The sequence below is a fragment of the Bactrocera oleae genome, chromosome 6, assembly GCF_042242935.1.
Source record: "Bactrocera oleae isolate idBacOlea1 chromosome 6, idBacOlea1, whole genome shotgun sequence".
Taxonomy (NCBI): domain Eukaryota; kingdom Metazoa; phylum Arthropoda; class Insecta; order Diptera; family Tephritidae; genus Bactrocera; species Bactrocera oleae.
Window position 1 is genome coordinate 8,034,502 of NC_091540.1, and position 14,771 is coordinate 8,049,272.

Below are 14,771 nucleotides of genomic sequence, written 5' to 3' on the forward strand. Positions count from 1 at the left end.
TTGTTTGTGTTTAATATTATTATATTGTATTATCTTTCATTTTATTCAAAACTTTCGGTTCTTATATTTTTCTTTGCATATCTGCATTGTGTGTTGTAAGTAGTATAGTATATATTTACAAAAACTTTTTAATTACATATCTTTTTAAACATTTTCACAATATTTTTCATTTCTTGCATTTTATATGTTAATGCTGTATCGGTATACCGGGCTGCGCTCAGTGCTAGAGTTATATAATGCTATAATACTTATTGATGTATATTTAACTTCTTTTATACAACAAATTTTCGAAAGTCTAGCTAAATGTGTAGTGGATTTATTTTCATGTATATGTACATATATATAGTCATATCATATTAAATGTTAGTCATTTCTGTGTTTGGTATATGAAATTTGAAATATCTACTAATAAATATTTAAAAAATGTTGAAGGTCATTTTAAGAGCTCGTATAGTTATATAATTTGTAGTTTTATTTTATTTTCGTATCAATATTATAAGTAAGTAGTAATAGTATTAAAAAGGTTAGGGAAGAAATTAAAATTATAAATTCTTTTGTTATTAAAAATTAACTTTAGAGTAAAAAAAGTGTGTCTGACACTATTTATATATATTTTTATTTATGAAAATACTTTTGTAAAGGCAAAAAAAATTCGCTTGCTAAGTTTTGAGTAAAAGTATTTCTAAAGACTGTGCGACCTATCGCAAACTTATTTTAGCAAAATTTTGTAAAACAGAAATTTTGAAAATTTTTCAAAATGATTTAAAAATTGTTTAAAAATATTAAAATTGTTTAAAAATTGTGAATTAAAATAATAAAGTTTTTGGAAATTAAAATGCTTAGCAACAGTTTCAATTTTCTTTAACAATGTTTGAGAAAATTTTGGGTTTTAAATTGGAAATAGTTTCGAAATTCTTATTTTTTTAATAATTAAGTATAAATTATAGTATTTACTATGGCAAATGCAAAATAATTTCTAATTCATCTTTGAAATTTTGGAAAGTCTTTTTATGGCTATTATTTTACATATTTTTTATCTATGTTTATATTTAGTGTCTATTATAATATTGAAACACTATGTATTTGTAAATCGCTTATTTTAACTACATTATGATTGTTTTCGTAAGTACCACGTACTGTATGTTGTATAAGCATTATCTGTTGGAAAATTTAAAAATCGGATTTAGCTACAAAAACTGTAATAGAAATGGAGCAAAGTCAATTCGCTACCTTATTTTATGTCATATTTCTTTTGAATTAAAAATTTTATATTCTCACTAATGTTGCTAAATATTGTAAAAATCGTGCAATTGTTGAGTTGAGAAAAATTTCTTTTTTTTTATCAAAGATAAGCAAAGTAAGTGCAAATAGAATTATTTTTTGGCGAAAATAGCTTAGATAGTATAGAAACTTTTTTATGAATCTTTAATAGCTCTTGCACTCAATATCTTCTGCACTGTGGCGTCGAAAAATTGCGTTCTACGCTCATTTATGTTAAATGTAACATATTTAGAGGCTGACTTCTTTTGCGGCGCAACGACAATTTCGTATTTAAAATCAAGGAATGCAACTTGAAAGCAATATACAGCCTGCTTTTAGCGCATCGACTTAACTTTGTACTTTAGTACTGGGAAATTTTATGAAAATAGTTAACATATATTCTGCTTTTAGGCGTATCCACTTAACTATGTATGTATGCTTTAGTACTACGCTATATGAAATTAATGAAATCATGAAAACTTAGTATACTTTTAGGTATTTTGGTATTCCCTTGCTTATGAATTTCTTTCGAAAACAGTAAACATGTTGACTGCTTTTAGACGTGTACCGACTTAACGTTGTGCTACAGTACTCAACTGAAATTTTTAGGCATTTTGGTATTTCTTTGCTTGCGAATTTTTTTTGAAAATAGTAAACATGTGGTCTGTCTGCGCATTGACTTATCTTTGTGCTTTAGTACTGAAAAATGTCAAATGAAAACATAAACACATAACAGACTTCAGGCTGTTGTTTTATATTTCTTTGCTTCTGTATTTGTTTAAACGTAGTAAATATATAGCCTGCTTATAGGCGCATATGAAGTTTTTTTTAACTACCGTATGCTGGAGAATCTATTTTGTGGCATTTTGTGAGTGACCAAAAATGTGCATCGATTTTATTTTATTGTTATCAAATAGTAAATATATATACATCGCCTTATTGCAGTATATTTTATAAAAAGTATACTTTCGCGTATATGCTTCTACAAAAGTTGTTTAGACTAGATACAATACCTGTTTCTATAAATCTATCTATTGGTTTAGAAGCACACATTTACGCGCTTAGCAGGTTTTTTACCTTTATTCGTTTGTAGTTTTGTATTTAAATTTGTTTTCTGCGTAGTTTAGTGAGTTACATAAAATTCGGAAATCATATTTTTATTATTTACGTCTTTATTTCTAATAAGAATTCCTTTTATAAATATACATTTTTTTTTTTAGTTTTAATAAAACCACTCTTGTTTCGAATTTATGTGGACGTCTTTTCCTACACTTTGTTTAGCTTTTTTTCCCTTATTTCCGCTTGTAATCAAGAAATATACTTTATATGTGATGCCATTTGCATCCAGCTAACAGATGAGCTTGCGGACTACAATAGGTATGGATTCTGCTTCAAACATTGAGCACAACTTTGTAACTGAAAAGGTGGCTTAGGATTGCATAACCCTTAGCTTTAAGAAATTGATATAATATTGAAAATATACCACTGCTTTTAAGGGATATGAAGTATTTGGGCTTACTCCCAAATGCTTTTTTAATCACATTTATTATAATGTGGCCGTCATACTTTGGCTTTGAGCTGTGGTTTCACTTTAAAACTGCTCGTTGAATATCCAAACAATTTTTATCGCAGCAAGGATTTTTGGTGGTATTTATATGTCAATATTATTATTAATAATAGGTATTACTCAAATTCTTACGAAAGTGGATAGTTCTGTGTTTCAAAGTTTTATTTGTGGCAGTCAGAATTCTTGTTGTTTTAAAAAATTTTAATGGTTTTCCAAGACTAGAAAGCAAATTATTAAAACATTTTTTTAGATGAAGTAATTATTTGACATCCACAAAAATATACTTGTAAGCTCTACGCATGCATTTTAGTGAATTGAAATATTGTAATCAATTATTGTGATAATATAAATTAAATATGTGACTTTTGCAATTTAAATTTCTATTCTTCAAAAAAAAAAAAAATTGAACTCCTCTTATGAAAATTAATCTCTACTGACGCATTGGCACTCGAATTTACTGATATTGTAATATTTTTGTTTTCAATTGCCTTAATTTGAAAAAGAAAAAAATTTGTAAAATATAATAATAATTATAAATAAATTTTATAAAATTTGGTATAAATATAATTATAATTTTATTTCCATCATTTTTGTTTTATTTTTCTTGGAAGCTATACATATTTTCTATAGAACAACAACAGTTTTTTAGACTAAAATAAAAATCTTATTTACGAAGCAATATACTTTACAAGTGGTTTTTTTGTTTTAAGTAGGCTTAAAGCTTCAAAAATTAGACGTTATTTTTTTTTTTTAATTTTAAAAATTTTAAAATTTGAGCTCATAGTATCTTAAAAAACTAAACGTAAATCAAATATATGTGACAACACTCCAAGGTAACTAAAACTAAAGTTTTAAAGTAGTAATTTATAAATTAGGCGACACAGCAGATTTATCACTTAAAATATTTAACTATATATAAATTATAGTAGCTATACCTAAAAAAATCGTTATAAAATAAAACTCTTATGAATATGACATTCCACTGATATACTTACAGCTACATACATGTATACATAGTACAGATTATTTTGCTTATGAACCAACTTATTTGTAATTTGTGACTTAATATGCTTTGGTAAAAATAGTATTTTGTGAAAAATAACTGTACAAATTGTAAGCGCCTAACTAATTTTTATACAAATTGTATGCCTTTTATGCTCACTCTTTTCTTATTAAAATCACACTTTATAAATAAAACTTAAACGTATTCATATAGGTATATAGGCGATAAATCGCGACACAGTCGAAATTCCATTTTCAAAACTAAAATGGTTTTGCGCCGAGTTCTTTGAAAAAAATCAGTAAACGTTTTTAGTGCTTGCAGCTGTTTAATTAAGCTTTGGTTAAGGATTTCTACCACAGCACATTTTTGCGCGCCATTTTAGTGTTGCCAAATGAACCTAAATTTGTATATTCCATACATTTTACGTACGCACTAAAAATGTATTTAACGTCACTAAATTCGTATCACCATGTAATGTCATATTTAAGGGCGCAGCATTTGAGTTCTTCTTCGTTTGCGTGTGCCACGTTAAGATCTACAAAATAATTAAAATTTTATTTTATAAAACCATATGAGAATTCGTGTGTGTATGTGTATTACCTCTGTGCAATTGGAAGCCAACAGCTCGATTTCCGTGAGATTAAGTGGCGCTAAACTCTTCAGGAAGCCATCCTCTTCATAGCCCGCTTTGAAGGGCATTTTTGCATTGGGTCGTTCATGCAAAAATTTCACGCTCACCGCAAAGCCGGCCATATCGACGGGGAATTTACGCCCGCCTATCCAACCATCATAGAAACCTGTTATCTTGCCACCACGTATGATGGGCGTACTCACGCCAAATTTCGTAACCAAGCCGACGGGCCACATTGAAACCTTTTGAGTGTAGCGCATCTGTGGGAGAATTGATGATACATTTTGTGATAAGTATAGTGATCAGGAAAGCTAGGGTCAGCAAAGTTGTTCTGCTACAATAATAGTTGCATTTTTAATTTTATTGAATATGCAGAGATGAAAAAATTTATTTTCAAATGAAATAAATTTTAAAAATTATATGCGCCTAAAACTATGCAACATTACACTGAGCGCCAAAATGTAGCCAAGCTTGCCTTTAGATATCAAACAATGAACTCTATTGTATTAAGTATAATTAATTTCATATAATATGATTATTGCTAGATTTAATAGAGTTGAATTGAGTTGCCTAGACAGCCATATAAAGCTGGTGTTGATACTAGAATAAAAAATATGTAATAATTAAGAAAAAAATATAGACTCATTGTACTAAAAATATAATAAGCCACTATTTTGCAGTTTATCAATGAAAATTCCAACAGTAAATACTTTTCTAAACCAGAAAAAATCAATATTTTCAAGTGTATCCTTTCACCACGTACCTGCTCAAAAATAGAGATGTCATAGGTGTTGTCATCATCCGCGAAGTAGAAGACGCCACTAGTCGCATTAGCGCGTATATACTCCAGACCACGATTTCGATTCGAAACGCCACGTGGTTTAGCCTTTTTCGTATTTTTATACTCCTCCGGCATGGGCGCTGCGTTAAGTAAAAGAAAATACTTTGTCAAAAGATATTAAAAGAAATTGTTAAAAGCAATAAAATTGTGAGTAATCAAATTGTGAGCAATAAACGTTAAGTCCGTTGAGTAAGAGAGAATAAAAGCAACAAAGGCTAATGATGAAAGGAATTCCTAATGGAGATACTGAAATTATGCCACTAGCAGGGCGTTTAGCACAATAGCAGCAGCGTTGACACAGCGCACAGCCATTTGGCCTTGTGACCGTGATAATATTGCGGCAAGCAATTCAAGTGCAATCAGAAGAAAGGGAATAATAAGCATTGAAGAAAAAAACTACAAAGCAGCACAAGCATATATATTTATTGCGCACACAAAGAGCGCACATTGCAACAGTTAGCATATATTTATATACCATAGTATATTATAAGACTCACCCAAAAAGTACTCATAAGGCACACCAATGCGATTAAGTGTGTGCATCACCAGCGGCGATGTTTGATTCGCATCCTCAATCACGAGCCACAGCAAATTCACCACATGCTTGAGTGTGTAGCCGAGTCGTGTCAATTCCGCCAATTGCTCGGCGCGCCGGTATGTCGGTGTAATAATGTACAGTGGTGGCTGTTAAAACGTAAAAATGCGAAAAAAGTCAAATAAAAAGTTGTTTAAGCACTTTGTCATATTTAATATTCATTGAAAAGTACTCATACAGATATTTTAAGATATGCCAGTAAATTGTTTGTGTAGTTGTGGATACATATATAAATATACTGAGCTGCTAATAAGCTGTTAGGCTGGTTAGCAGATTGGCACGTTAGTCAGTTGTGTAAGTTGTGCGCGAATTTTGATTGAATTTTATGCAAATTAGTTGAGCAGCTAAGTAAGCAAAGGCCGCAAATAAAGAAAGTTCCTTTAAAATGAAGTACATTTATAATACAAAAGGAAACGCTATTTATAATATTATATTAGATATTAAATCAAATAAAATCGCAATTATAAACAAGAAATACAGTCTACCAATAATATTTTTTAGCTTTGTATGATTGAACAGCTGATTGATGCCTACAAACTAGGCTGAGCACACACTTGAACAAATAATTTCATAAGGGCAGAACGTTTGACGTCAATAAATCAAGATGAAAGGTGGTCCATTCAAACTGCGCGCGCAAACCGAATCGATAAAAAAATATAAAAAAAATTGTTTATTAATTGGTTGTGTGAAGTTTGAACTTCATATTTCAATTAGTATGTTTTTGGCAGCTGTTTGTTTGCAAGGTTTGTCTGGCGATATTTACTATGGAAAAAAGTTAACAACGAGTTTGTTTGAAATTTTGTGTTTGCATCACGTCTACAGAAACATTAAAAATGTTGCAGAAGTTTTTGAGTAGTCTACTTTATCACGTATAGCAGTATTTGAGTGGCGCAAAGTATTCCGTAAACGTTGTGAAGTCATCGAAAACTTGCCTGATGAGAGTCGTCCATTCACCTCTGTTAATGACAATATAACATCGAAAAAATTGAGGAAACAGCGCTTGAAAATCGTAATGTTGGCAACAGAGTGATAGCAAAGGATCTCAAAACATCTCTTAGGGATAAACTCAATACATTTTGGTTATTGTTTTGGGTATGAGGCGTGTCAATGCTAGCCTCCAACCAAAAGAGCTGAATCTTTGGCAGAAACGACAGCTACTTGATAACGTATATGATGACCCTACATCAAATGCATCATTACTGATAACGAGTAGGGGATTTATCAAAATTGTCCAACAATCTAGCGAATGACGCTCCCAAAATGAGCCGAAATCGAAAAACGCAAAATTCGCTGAAAGCATTAAACGCACTGAAAGCCATCCTAACTGTGGCTTATAACAAGTGTATGGGAAATTGGGTTAAGCAATGGCACATTTGTATGGCGCAGAAACTTATTTTGAAAGCGATATTAAAAATTTGTATTAAAATACGTGAAATTGTTGTGGTTTTTTTGTCAGTCCGGATCAAATTTGATCTATTTGGTTCGGTAATCTTATAGCATAATGGTTTCATTGTTAGATCGTAAACGCGTTGTTTTTTCCTGAAGATTAGTACTCTAACTGTTTACTTGGAACTAAGGATCATACTTGTGGTGTTTCTCTCAAGATTATTGAAGGCATGCAAATTTAATATGTGAATTTTTTTAAACAGTCGATTTTCAACTATCCGACAGAAAGCAAAACATTCAGCTCTTGTCTAAAAATGTACTTTGCACAATTGTTTGTTATAAAATTTCTTAAAGAAGTGAAAATAAATGTGTTTTGCTATATGGTAAAAATATTTGATCAGCTGAAAAACTGCATCCAAATAGTGGCAAACTTAGTTGTGAGTAAATGAAGAATAAGCAAATATTTTTTCGTTTCTACAATCAATAGCATTAAGTAATTGTAAAAGTAAGTATATGTGTATAAAACTCTTTGCTTAAATTTATTTTCTCTATCACAAAATAACCGTAAATATAAAACTAAATATTTAAAAAAATACACAATTTATTTAAAATATTATTTGAAAAACCAGCAACGCGTTAACTTCGGCTACAACGAAGCTATAACACACTTCACTTTTGCATTGCTCATAGCATAAAAGGGTATAAAAACAATCTTTATCTTGATTTGTATCAGTCAGTTTGTACGGCAGCTACATGCTATATAGTAGACCAATTTGAACAATATGTTCGGAGGTTGTAGCATTGCCTGGGACCTTAATTTATGCCAAATGCCATGAAGATAACTTTGTTGAATAAAAAAGTTCTAAATGCAAAAGCTTAATTTGGATTGGTCGATTTGTATGGCAGCTGTACGCTATATTAGTCCAATATAGGCGATTCCAACAAATGAGCAGTTTCTTGTGGAGAAAAGGACGCTATTTCTTTATGGTTGCTGAAAATTGCGTACAAACTTAATATAACCTGTACAGGGTACAAAGAAAGCAGTTCTTTGGCAAAAAATTACTTTATTTAGTATAGTTATCGTCTGATAATTATTTCTTTCGGAGTTTACAATAAGTAAAACCATAAATATAAATCTATTAGCATTTGAAAAACATTTATATACCACTGTTGGTATGATAATGTCAAGGAACACATCAGAAATGAAAGGCGCTGCCCATCTCATGTTCACTACAACGCCAATTCTGAGTTTGAATTGAAAATGTAAATCACATTTATTGTTATTTTGATAATTATGTAATAAGCTACATTGTTAGTTCAAACTTTTTATTAGTTAAATGTATTTGAACAAAAAAAAGCTAAATCTATGAAAATCGAACATGTCAGCAAATTGCATTGCCATTTTCAATAGTATTTACTTTTTTCCTCAATTGCGAGTATTACTACTTGTACTATTATTATTATTATTATAATTATTTGTGCTATGCTAATTCAATAAACGATTTGTGCATTGCACATGCAACTCGTTGTCAGCGCTGCGCTCATGTGAGCATACACACACATTATATACATATGCATATAAATACACACATATACCCCATGTGCAATTGCATACAAGCAATTTTCAAATTAGGCGCATGCAAATTGGAAATTACTCTTTCGCCTAACTGCCTGCCACAGTTCATTTCATAGTCGGCAATCGGTAACTGCGCACACATATACCTCTATTTGCATACATTCAGCTGCATTTGAATGCAGCTGCAAAATGTTTTTGTCTATTCTGCTAACTAGCTGCGTAGTTATGGTTACCCCAAATGCATACAAAGCGTCGGCTTTTCTTCTCTCAATTTCAATTTGCGCTTTCATTAGTTGCTTTATGTGTTAAGGTTTAGTAAATTATGACAGTGACATTCGTCAGCAATTTTATACTTTAGTAAGTCGCTTATAGTGGCCTATGCTGTAGAAGAGTTGCACAGAATTTGCTATGCATCATAAACAGAATTCTATTCTTGACCTAAATTTGGTTATGTGCGTAATATTTTTGCATGATTTTTCTGCGAATTTTGAGTTACCTGGTAAATCGCATGAAATAATAGTTGAACTTAAAAATTTTAAATCTTATATTAGAACAATTAAACTTCATAAAAAGCGTTGACGTCCTACACGACATAAAATTTAGTTTGTATTAATAATAAACCTACATCTGGCATTACAAAGTATCTGTAGGTCTATCTATGGCGTGACAGCCAGCCAGTGTAATCTAACCTAATCTATATTAGAACAAGAAAAACGTTAAGCGGCTGCACCGAAGCCATAATGGCCTACACATGTGTATTGCTTATAGTGTAAAAGTTTATTAAAAGATCTTTATCTTCATTTTGATCGTTCAGATTGCATACCACCTGCATGCTATAGTAGGGCGATCTTGACAATATGTTCAGAAAATGCAGCGTAGTTTTGGGCAATAATAACTGTAAAATTTAATAAAGATATTTTGTCAAATGGATATATACTTTTTCATATAAAACACTTTTCCATACAATGCTTTGAATTTTATTAGTCAGTTTGTACGGCAGCTATATACTATAGGGTTGTGATCTAAACAATATGTTCGGAGATTGTAGCATAGCTTTCGGCAATCATTTATTTCAAACTTCGTGAAGATAACTTGTTAAATCTAAAAATTTTCCATACAAAGACTTGATTTTGATCAGGCAGTTTGTATGGCGGCTGATATATATTCTTTAAAAATGAAATACTTTTTCTTACAAAAAATAATTCAAATTAAGTTTTTTATGAATAAAAATTAAATATTTAGAAAATATGTTTGCAGAAAAAATTGTATACAACATATAGCGCAGCATTAAATGTTTGTGTCTTTTACCATACACGAACAGTGCGTATACGTAACCTATTGAAATTGAATTTCAAAGTCATATGTGTATGTGTTTGTTTATCTATAAATATATATATTAATTGCATGCACTAATAAGCGAATAAACTAAAAAATACCAAAAAATATACTTTTGGAGTATTAAAACTTTCTACCAATTACCAAATATAAGTGAATGGGTGAACATAAATCAATAAGCAAATATGGTAAAACAATCAATGCAAACGAAAATTATGCAAGCAAATGCGTTGGCACGATCATGCTACTAACTACAAGGGAATATAAAACCACCACATGACATGCTGCATAAATCTAAAAACCTAAATATAAAGTTCTAAGCAAATAAGGTGAATAAAATGCGGGCAAGCCAATTAACAAATGAGTACTCAATCATAAGTGATGAGTGCAGGCAATTTACAAGCGAAGCAGGGAATGTTAAAGCAAGTCAACACAAATAAAAAAAAAACAAAAAACGGTATTTACGGGTAGCGATTTTGTGGCATTGACAATTGTATCAGCAGCTGGACGCGTCGCAATGCCAGCATTCGCCAACGTTGAATTTGTGGCATTTGCCTTTGCACGCGTTGTGGGTATAGTACGAATTGTCGTCGTTGTTCTTGTTGTTGTAGTTGCTGAATTTGTAGTGCTATTCAAAGAGCGCTTTCTCAAACTGTCAACCGCTGCAACATTTTGCGCAATAAACTGCTGACGCGCGCTGCCGAGGGTGGCGTTCAACAAACGAGTTGACACTACGCTTGATGACAATGTGGATGTATGTGTGGATGTGGTTATGACTGATGCGAATGATGAAGATGAGTTTGATGTGGAAATATTATGCTGTGTTGTGGCTTGTAATGGTGATGATAACGGTTGTGCGGCTGCACTAACAGTTAGCTTTGCTGATTTTCGCTCCTTTTCCGAGTATGTTTTTGTTGCCGACTCACTCGTTGTTGCATTTGATTGCCGCTCGCTGATTGATAGTTGTGTTTGTTCTTCTGGTGTTTGCACTTGTTGTTGCTGTTGTTGTTGCGGTTGTCGCGCACTAAATAGCGACATTGGTGACCATAAATATGTGTTATATTTTCGTGCGATAGCAGCGACATCCGCATCGGCTGAAATATCTTTATTCTGGAATAAAAAAAATCGAAACAAATTGAAACGGAAGAAATGACTGTAAGTGTTGTGATGTAGATGTGAGCGAATAGGTAGATAGAGTGTGAGTAGAAGAGATAACGATAAGGAGAGAATATGAGCATGACTGTGATAATGATGATATGCAATGATTTTAAAAATTTCTCTTTTTTATTAACGGTATAGAGAAATTATACAACAGATACGGTGTATTACCAGGATTACGGTACAGTACAAAAGTTGGTTGTTATACATAGGTAATGCGTCTGTTTGGGTAAAAAAATATATGTTTCACAATGCTAGTAATGCTAGAATAAATAGAAATTCACATTTATTAACCTTGTTTCTATAGTTGAACTTTATATAAAGCAAATCTAGGTGCAAATTTGTAACCCGCTAAATCACTATACTAAGTAATTGAACGATTTTACTACTAATATAATATATATTTGGTGCAGAACACTGTGTAAAAATCATTCGCATCCGGTGCGCACAAAAAAAAAACCAGTTTGTAATGGAGTATAACTAAACACCCGTGTCTAGTTACTAGTTTCATATTTCTTAAACGTGTGTGTTGGTCATGTGGTATAGTTATATTTAACTTAGCCATAATAATATTTGATAATTTGTAAAATATTTTAAATAATATAATATAATAAAAAATATTAAAATAATTTTTAATATAAATTTACTGTGAAAAATTTGGCATATCAATCGATATATTTAGTACTTAAATTTTAAAATATATGTTTGTGTGATAAGCTATACTTTGGTTTTTTGCTGTTTAGTGAAACTAAAAAACGTTTTTCTTTTCTAAATTCCTTTAAATAGTTTTCAAGCTGAAATTTCTGGAAAAGAGAGATATATCTCGAAATAATGTCTATTTGCTTATTTATTTTTGTATACCGATATATACACAACTTATCAGCTTTATTCGTTATTCTCTTAATCATAGATTCAAGAGTTTCCTAAATTTCAACACGATTTCCTATAAATTTACATCGTCCGTATAAAAGGTCAAAAAGTTAATAAGCTTACATAACTACCTAAACATATATTCGATCGTATCAGTCTATATAAATATTTAGACATATTCAAGAGAAATGTACATACATATATTTCTTGATTCAAAATAATTGAAAAATATCTTTGAAAGTTTAAAGCTATAATTATAACTGTTATAGGAAAATACTGGTGATCTTTCCGAAAGAATTTTTTTTGCATATACATACATATATCGAATGTACATATGTACACTTGAAAATATTCTCCAAAATTTTTAGTTATTTTAGTAAATAGTTTTAGAGATGTGAGCGTATATGTAAGAATTTTTGAATTTAGCGTAAACGATACCCTAAACTTGAAACGCGTTTTTCCCGAAACGCTGTTTTCAGAGTCGGTAAGGCAATTACTCCGAAACGACCTGAAATTTTTCTGCAACTGTTCCAGAACCTAGACACCGAATTACTGGACCTCAGTGTAAAGTAATAAATAACTCTGTACTAACTTTTTTTTTGTTTTTGTTTTTGAAATTGCATACTCTCGAACACTTTTTTAAGCCTTATTAGCTACCCTACATAATATAAATAACTATATTATATTCTGCCGTTGACAAATAAATATGTATATAAAATGTAATTTAATTCTAAAATATAAATTTATTGCTCGTAATTTTGCAACAAATTTTATTAAACAATATTAATATAAATATAAAATTGTTTTAGTAATAATGTATGCTTCTCACTCACCTTAATATATTTTGGCTGCGCTATTGGCTCTTGCGACAGATGATACTGATACAGCACCATGTAGATGCAGGTGGTCGCCACGAATATGGTGAGGAACATTTTTAATGATTTCGCTAACGGCATTTTCTCGCTTTTGAGCATTTTTATGTACGTATTTTATTTTAAGCGGTTATTTGGTAAGATGTTGTTTATGTTTGTGTGTGTCAAATGCAGTTGGAGTGTAGTGTATGTGTTTGTGGTTGCCTTCGTAACCATTAATGACTTGCCAACGCGTACGTCGACGAATTATTTAACTCATTAGTTATTGTTATTAGTAATATTTTTATTATATATATATTATATTAATTTATTTGAGTTGTTTTAAGCAACACTTTATGTTTATATATTTTATTTTTATTATATATTAAATATATTTTTAGTATTTTTATATTATTAAAGTTGTTAAATTAAATTTATTATTATTATTTATATGTATATTAGAAATGGTAATGATTTTTTTTTTAATTTTTAATAATTTTTATATATTTTTGCCTTTTTATAACGAATTTGTGCTTTGGTAAATTTTTTAATAAAAGTTGCTATATTAATGTTATTTTTTTTTATAGAAATAGTTGTTTGTTGTTCTGTGTTTTTTAGCATATTTTATTATTGTTTTATTTTAATTTTTTTTTGCGCATTTGGTAAGTTTCACGTTAATAATAATTCTCGTTATATAATAATATTTGATAATATAATGTAATTTTTTACTTTAAGAGTTTATTTAATTTTTAAATTTAATTTTAATTTATTTTTTATTAATACAAAACAATACTTTTGAATTAAGATTTTATGTGATATATATTTAAATTATGTTATGACAATTATTTTTTAATTTTTACCCGATTTCAATTTCAATTTAAAAAGTTTATTATATACAATTTTGGTTAGTTTCAAGATCAGTCGATTACTTTTTATGATTGTGCAATTTATTTACATTGGTTACTACTACTTTGAGGTTAAGTGTCTTGAAATAAAATAAAAAAAAAGAAATTGTTATGTTTAATAAATAATAAATAAATATATTTTTTTTTATATTTTTATTTATAAATAACTTTTTTTGTAGTTTTTTGCAACTAAATGTACCTTTAAACAGCTAAACTGTCAGTTTTAAATCTGAAAAAAGAAAAAAAATAATTTATTAATTTCAGCATAAGCACAAAATATTTATTTATTATAAAAATACATATATATTAAAATTTATTTATTAATATTAATTTTTAATTTATAATAATAAATATTAGTATATTTTTTAACTTAATTCTGATTCAGTATTAGCACTTCTTCTACATCAAACAAATTTTTTGAAAAATATTTAAAAAATGTTTGCTCATGAATCTTTATAAAAAATAAACTTCTCCATTTCACCTTCTTGCTAATCGATTATTTCCACACTAATCAGCATAATGAGACACTAAAAAGAACAAAAAAAAAAACAATCATAAAAGCACGAGTGCCTAGTACTGTAAAAACCAGCTGGAAACCGGCATACATTTTACCAAATTTTTAGCTTGATCTATAGATTAGATAATTTTTGTTGGGTTTTCTTTTATTTTTATAAAATTTTTTGATATTTGGGATTCACACCTTCTGCTACTGATTTTGAATGGTATTATAAAAGCTATGAATTGACCACTAGCATTTATTTACTTACTGATAAAGCAAATTGAAAATTGTCAT

At 29.7% G+C, this 14,771-nt stretch overlaps 1 protein-coding gene across 2 annotated transcripts; it reads right to left on the reverse strand.

The window, feature by feature from the left end:
* GlcAT-P (Glucuronyltransferase P) lies at window positions 1–13,531 on the reverse strand. 2 transcript variants are annotated; one of them, XM_070111931.1, is made up of 6 exons: window positions 13,056–13,531; window positions 10,660–11,304; window positions 5,800–5,986; window positions 5,225–5,382; window positions 4,431–4,721; window positions 1–4,365 (listed from the first exon to the last, which is right to left on the reverse strand). In XM_070111931.1, the coding sequence occupies exons 1-6, from the start codon at window positions 13,194–13,196 to the stop codon at window positions 4,252–4,254; spliced, it is 1,536 nt and encodes a 511-aa protein (XP_069968032.1). In that variant the 5' UTR covers window positions 13,197–13,531; the 3' UTR covers window positions 1–4,251. The 2 variants fall into 2 exon arrangements, with proteins under 2 accessions (XP_069968032.1, XP_069968033.1); XM_070111932.1 differs by lacking the exon at window positions 10,660–11,304 and having other exon boundaries at window positions 13,056–13,524.
* Between the last annotated feature and the right edge of the window lie 1,240 nt (window positions 13,532–14,771).